Source organism: Penicillium antarcticum (assembly GCF_028974205.1).
Source record: "Penicillium antarcticum strain IBT 31339 chromosome Unknown utg000010l_segment0_segment0, whole genome shotgun sequence".
NCBI classification, from domain to species: Eukaryota; Fungi; Ascomycota; class Eurotiomycetes; order Eurotiales; family Aspergillaceae; genus Penicillium; species Penicillium antarcticum.
This window is the reverse complement of record NW_026695308.1, coordinates 519,990-526,527: the sequence shown is the minus strand read 5'-3', so window position 1 is coordinate 526,527 and position 6,538 is coordinate 519,990. Positions and strand designations below refer to the sequence as shown.

At 48.9% G+C, this 6,538-nt stretch overlaps 4 protein-coding genes across 4 annotated transcripts; all 4 read right to left on the bottom strand.

Moving 5' to 3' along the window:
- Positions 1 to 369: 369 nt before the first annotated feature.
- On the bottom strand, positions 370 to 1,460 carry N7508_011147 (Cyclin-dependent kinase 1; the record flags this gene model as incomplete). The annotated part of the gene is made up of 4 exons (XM_058469207.1): positions 370 to 628; positions 686 to 849; positions 908 to 1,368; positions 1,424 to 1,460. 4 exons carry the CDS (start codon positions 1,458 to 1,460, stop codon positions 370 to 372), a joined length of 921 nt encoding a protein of 306 aa, XP_058314185.1.
- Positions 1,461 to 4,471: 3,011 nt separating this feature from the next.
- Positions 4,472 to 4,891, bottom strand: N7508_011146 (uncharacterized protein; the record flags this gene model as incomplete). Its single annotated transcript, XM_058469206.1, has 1 exon — positions 4,472 to 4,891. The coding sequence occupies one exon, from the start codon at positions 4,889 to 4,891 to the stop codon at positions 4,472 to 4,474; it is 420 nt and encodes a 139-aa protein (XP_058314184.1).
- A 76-nt stretch (positions 4,892 to 4,967) lies between these two features.
- Positions 4,968 to 5,535, bottom strand: N7508_011145 (uncharacterized protein; the record flags this gene model as incomplete). The annotated part of the gene is given in 2 exon segments (XM_058469205.1): positions 4,968 to 5,228; positions 5,248 to 5,535. 2 exon segments carry the CDS (start codon positions 5,533 to 5,535, stop codon positions 4,968 to 4,970), a joined length of 549 nt encoding a protein of 182 aa, XP_058314183.1.
- Positions 5,536 to 5,563: 28 nt separating this feature from the next.
- On the bottom strand, positions 5,564 to 5,749 carry N7508_011144 (uncharacterized protein; the record flags this gene model as incomplete). The annotated part of the gene is made up of 1 exon (XM_058469204.1): positions 5,564 to 5,749. The coding sequence occupies one exon, from the start codon at positions 5,747 to 5,749 to the stop codon at positions 5,564 to 5,566; it is 186 nt and encodes a 61-aa protein (XP_058314182.1).
- Between the last annotated feature and the right edge of the window lie 789 nt (positions 5,750 to 6,538).

The window sequence follows — 6,538 nt, the reverse complement described above, 5'->3', positions numbered from 1 at the left end:
AATGAAATCCCTCCCGAAGGGGTTTCAGGAGGGCTATTGGAGGGCTATTTCAATAGTTTGCCATCTGCTGGCATCCACCAACTTGTGGAATTTGCTGTCGCATTGATTATAACGGGCCACCGGCGAAAGTCAAAATACAGGCACATCTGAGTGTTGCGACGGTACGGTAAATGAGTGTAGGTATGTCAAACCTGTGAAACGCGATGCGGAACGTAAATCTTGAGCCCTTTTTTATATCGCCGTAACTATCTGATGTTCCAATAGGAATGGCCAGAATACACAGAAACAGAGGCCAAAGGAGGGCTACGCTGGCTCAGAACAGAAATTGCTACCCACCAATAAACACGATAAAACCCCAAGAATACAAAATTAGTGATATGCATTGCGCTGAGAATGGCCTGTGTAGTACGAGCTGCCGTTTCCGAAGTAAGGATGCATGCTGGCCTGTTTCGCAGAAAGCCGATGCGCGGGGTCGTACTCCAGCAGAGCCTCCAGCAGCTCCAAACCGTGTGGCCCCAGGCTGGACACGATGGGCGTACTGGGTCGCTTCCACTTGGGGAAGCTGACTTCGTATTCAGGGAACGAGGTAATTCCCGGCCAAACCTCTTCATCTGGGGTACCGAGTACGCTGCGAAGAGAAAGCGATCAGTGTATGGACATAATCTAGCAAAGACGATACACATACCGAAAGATCTTGAAAATCTCATCAATCTCCGAATACCCTGGAAATAACGGCCTGCGAGTGCACATCTCAGCAAAGATAGCGCCTACTGACCACATATCGACCCCAGTCGAGTACTGGAGATCTCCCAGTAGGATCTCAGGAGAACGGTACCATAGCGTAACCACCTGTGATGAAGCTGTTAGGACGTCGAGATGGTGTCGGTCGCCAGAGCTGGGACCTTACCTCGTGGGTGTAAGTGCGCAGTGGGCCACCGAATGCTCGTGCCAAGCCAAAGTCGGCCAGCTTCAGGTTACCCTGGCGGTCAACCAGCAAATTCTGGGGCTTCAAATCGCGGTGGAGGATCCGGTGACCGTGGCAATATCGGACACCCTCTACCAGGTGTGCCATAAGCTTTTTGATCGTTGCATCGTCCCGGTTCGGGTTTGCCGTCAACATGGACTCCATGTACCTCTTCAGGTCCATATCCACAAATTCGAGGACGAGGTAGAGCCTGTGGTCATCGATGTGGACGACGTCCAGGAGTTGGACAATATTGGGGTCATGCATTTCCTTGAGGAGGATCAGTTCGCGGAGGGTGGTGCTAGGAACACCCTCATCCTCACATCTCAGCTGGATCTTCTTCAGAGCAACGACTTGACTTGTACGACCAATCTTACGGGCTTTGTAGACGGTACCGTAGGCGCCTAGGGCGTAAGTTGGAATGGTGTCAGTGTCACTAACCCTGTCAGAAACCCATACCTTCTCCGAGTTTTCCGATTTTCCGGTACTTCCCCATTGCAAAGGCGATGGTTGATTCCGTTCTGCTGTCAATCGCGTTCTGATGAGCGAGCAAGCGGGGCAGGAAAGACGAAAGACGAAAGTCAGATAACGTGGATGAATAGCAGGAGAAGAATGATAGGCACGGAAGACTATGAGGGTCAAAAGGCCAATGTGACTGTGACTGGCATGCAAATCGGACGTCGACACATAAGTCACCCATGAAGAGACCAATTTGATTATGATCTCGCCACCAACCAAAACTGGATTCGACTTGGTTGAACTCCGAACTAGCCCAGAAATAGCATCGTCTATAGGAGGGGGCCTCAGCGTTGACCACAGATTCACTCATCGTACCTGGAAGATATGATCCTCGTAGGCATATTGAATGAAGTATGGAAATTATTAGGAAACAATGAGGCGAACAATTGTTCCACCCGAGACTCTGCAAAGGGATTGCATGAGGTGTTCAAAGATCATATGGACTGTCTTCGCGTTGAGCCCCCACCAGGGATATAATTGAACCGCACGATCCACGGGTTTCCGGTACCGATGCACCTATGGGCTATCCGTCTCCTGTACAATGTTCTGTCGACGAAGCTCAGCGCCTGGGGCCTTCGTGTCTACAACTGGATGACCTGACCGCATCGAACATGAGTGCCAGATTTGCCGTGACTAGTCGCGCAAACAAATCAAGGTTTCCCTGGCTATTGCCTTTCGAGCCAGACTTTATTTTTTCCGATGATAGCTCTTCTACCGACAGGCTCTTTAGTCCCCCTATGATTATTCTCTCTCGAGCTAGCGACCCAGACTCTGCGGATTATAAAACGTCCTTGCAATACAGAACTGTAGGGGCTGCAGGTGAGCACGAATCAGGCAGAACCACCTAATAGCCTGCCGCAAATCTTCTTTTATCGGACTGCATCAGTCGAACGGTTCGCTCGGATTAGGAAATTCTGAGGCGGCCGGTTCCAATGGAACAGTCATATATAGCCCGAGTCGGTTAGATATACATATTGAAAATGTCCATACACCTTGAGAAAACTGGGGTCAAAGTAGCAAATGTACCGAGGCATGCCTCAAAAGTACAGCAGAACTCAAGGCCAATGTTCATCCGCTTCCTGGGTTTTTAGAATAGAAGCAGTCATGAGGCTATATCAAGGCATGGATGGTGTTAACTATTATGGCTGCTCCACAACGACATGCAAATTAGTCTGTCTTAGTGGGTGGTCCGGAGTGCTACCTGCATTTCTTCCTTTTTGGTTGGGAATGGGGGCGTTGCTCCTGGCCAATCTTCTAACATGCTACAGCTTATAAATATATTGAAAGCACGTTACTTTCCAACATAGCATGCGACGAACTTTTGGAGACTAGTACAACATCCAATCATGGCCCTTGCTGTTTACTGCAGGTGCGTAGACAAGCAAGCCCAAGAGCCATATACTGTGCCCAGGCAAATATCATGGTCAACGCTGCAGAGATACCCGTACTGCATGTTAAGCACGATGTATCAAAAATTCGAAGGCAGTGCGGAGACGCCCCAAAGTGAACAATAGTCAGAAAAAATAGTGCGTTTCGACGGACCCTCCATTGTGAGCTAGGGTTGTCTGTGGAAATCCATCGAATGCTCCAGCGGAGACTCCTGGAGCGTGTCTAGTTTTGGCGGAGTTGCATGCCGGGGCGATGTCACAGATCTGCACCTTCCGGTGCTGTAGAATTGGCGGAGGAAATCCTGGAATGATAATGCTTTCGGGAATGGAGACGACTGTGTTGAAGACGAGCTGGTTGGTGATTGACCTGGTGAATTCGACTCATGTCTTGAGGCGGGTCTAGTCGCTTGACCTTGAGCGACGAGGGTGAGCCTCGGACTCATGGTTGCAGCTTCAAGTTGGAGTCGGGAATCTGACTGGAAATTAGACGGGGTCACAGAACGATCGGTGACGGGGAGCGGTCTTATATGTATACTGGACTTGTGCTCAAAGGCTACCGCCGAGTGGTTGGTACGCCTTCCTCGAATGATGGACCTATAGCGCAATTCATGTGTCTTCGTTGGAAACGTGCCTGATCGCGTAATGTAAGAATCACTGGAGACACTATCTGTCGTTTCCTGCGAGACCTGTTTGGGATATATTACTTCCCCATCTCAGGGTTGGAGTATCAGCAGGCTATGTAGCTCAAATAGTAGCGTGACCAGCAGACAAGGGCATGTTGGATCATTCGGTCATTGATTATCGAATGATCGGGTAATCGAGGGCCAAGCAGTGCGTCAGCTGAGCGAGTCTTGCGGAAAAACTCCAATTTGGTTGTTGCACCGACCACTGGCGCAGGAGTTGGGTTATTCTATCCTTTTTTTTTTTTTTTTTTTTTTTTTTTTTTTGATATAGCTCCGTCAAGCTCCTTGAAATGTTAAGATATTGGCCCCGCAGCGCTTCGCTTTGGATCCCATGGAGTGTACAACGGAGATCGTACGAACTTCCTACGCAATGGCCAAATACTTCAGAGCAAATTCCTATCATCTGAATGAATCTCCTTCGAGCAAGAGCTTGTTCACTAGAAACCAGATGGTCAACTCGAGTGCCCATTTGCAACAAGCGAAGAGGCGTTGACAGGACGGCGAATACTGAATGATAGTGAGGGTATTCCACACGCAATTCAAATAATCATTAGTACAGCTCAAAGGCTTGGTCGCGATAAAGGTATTCTTTTTTCTTATTAGTGGATCTTGAAACGTAACTACCTGTGCTGGGAAAGCGCACTCGTGTCTCAGCATTAGCATAAGATGGTATGAAAGGCGTCGGAAAAACTGTTTAATTCCCTTGCTGCTGTGTCACCTTTGCTGATTCGTTCCACGCAGTGGATGCCATGCGTACTTACGGTGGATAAGTGGTGAACAATGTATCTAATGATTTGCTTAACTAGAGGCGAATGGATTCCAAGACATCTGCCAGCCTTGATTCCAGAGCTTTTGGAGCGCACTAACCATACGCAGTCATTCATTCCAGATGTGGCCGGAAGCAATTGTCACAATGTTCAAGGTTTAGACCAACCATCAAGTTCTCCAAACCACCGCGGCCGGTAGATCTCATCGCCAATAATCATCTTTCGCCTCCTGCTGTCAACAACCAGACTCGTGTGAAACCCACGAATCTTAATCCACAAGGACTGTACAGACTGTGCGTAGACAAAACTACCATCGGGGGCAATGTTAAAACTCTTGAGGTCCGACTGGGGCAGCTCCTCCCATTTCCCGTTACCAGCATACCCATGGCGATCACCGGTTGTGACTTCCAACCCTGGTAGATATTTATGGGTGACGTTCTCATAATGCTCTGTGAGTTGACCCGCTTCGGTATCGAACGCATGCAGACCGCGGTCTTCTGATACAAGGAATTTCCGTTGGCCTGGGAGAGGTACTAGATCATGCAATCCAGCCCACCAGGGATATCCCATACCTCATTCAGCTTCGATTAGATATGCCTTGAGTAGTTTATAGATGTAGCGATCGTCCTTCAAAAGTAGACCCGTTCTAAACTCCCAGGTATCCCACAATAGTCCCAAAAGCAGGGGCTTGATCGGTGCCGTCCGCTGCGGCATCCATGCCAGTAGCCCATAGCATTTGTCCTTGTTCATCCCAGACCAAGCGATGTATAGCACGTAGGCCGGTCATATTTTGAAGAATTAGAGGGTTTGCAAAAAGGGCGTTGGCGGCGCGGGCGTTATAGACAAGACTACCATCCCAGGCTCGCTGACCAGTGGTACCCACAGCAAGTAGATTACTCGGTAGGGGCTCAGGAGTGTGCGAATACCATAGAACGTCGTTTCTTTTGCAAAGTGCAAACGTAGTAAGCTTGTCGGTGGCTGGATTGTCGGGGGCCCGGGATGGTTGATAACGAGGGCAAGGTCACTACAGTATAGATGGCATCAACACTAGTTCCGTTATTCATATATTTGAGCTCGGTCGCATCGTTGGCGTGCGCATAGGGACATTTGTGAATATCGTCTGGCAGAGGTTGCGTAACATTGTCGCGTCGGAATCTCCAGTTCACGACTCCGTCGCGATCATGAATCTTCAAGACGGGTGGGTGGGTGGCCATACACGCCGGTGATGATCTGTTGCCACGGTCACTTCTCCGGCGGTAGATCTTTTGGTGGTTGGATGGGAGGAATATAGTCGGCAAGGGGCTCGAAGAGGAAGGGAAGCCATCCCAGGAATCCTGACTTGAAGCACTGCTTTAGAGAGTTAGATCCCTCGGATTTCAAGGTCCAAACAGAGTTGGCTTCAGGTAAATTCTGCCTTCCGTACACCATGTCGACAAAGCATCGGTACTCACGTAAATCAAGATACAGGACGTTCCTTTTCGGAAAGGTCACCTTGTGTTGCGCAATTGGGGTCGAAAGCAAGGCATTCTGATGTCAAACATGCCACCGCTTTTGACGTCTAAGCTCTACACCCAGGGCCGCTCCGCTATCAATCTAGCCATCTCTCTCCTCAAGGTCTGTCTCGGGTAGGTGAGCCATGTGCGAAAATACCTGACCATTGACCTCTGAATTGACGGCACCTCCTAAGTGGCGCAGTACAGTGGCAATCATTATTGCCTTCCCATGTCAGAGACATAGAGACGCTCTCTCAAACCATAATCACATGATACGCTATTCTTGATGTGATTGTTCCCGTTTTTAAAGAGTCGAGAGTCGTCCGAGGTTGGATTGTATAATACGAAACAGGTAAGAAGCCATCATGAGTTACCTACTCATGTATAGTTACGGCTCTAAAAATAAACTACGCCTGCCCCATCCAGTTCCCATGAACTTGGGACCAAACTGTAGGCAGCATCCGAAAGAATCCTACATTTATCAACCAAAACACATGTAATTAGCCTTGCTTTATCCTTCTCTTTGATGTGATTTTCAAGTGAACATGGGCCATCTGCCGCTGCGCTGATGGGTTGTATTCGATCTGAACATTTTGGCACTTTGTGGCATAAGTTGTTAAAACTTCATTCTCTAAATTGTCGTGGAGCGTTCCCCGAAGACTTTTGTTCCGACAGCTACTCTCGAGTCGTGTGTTGCTTTGAGGGCTCTCCTTTTGCTATGCAG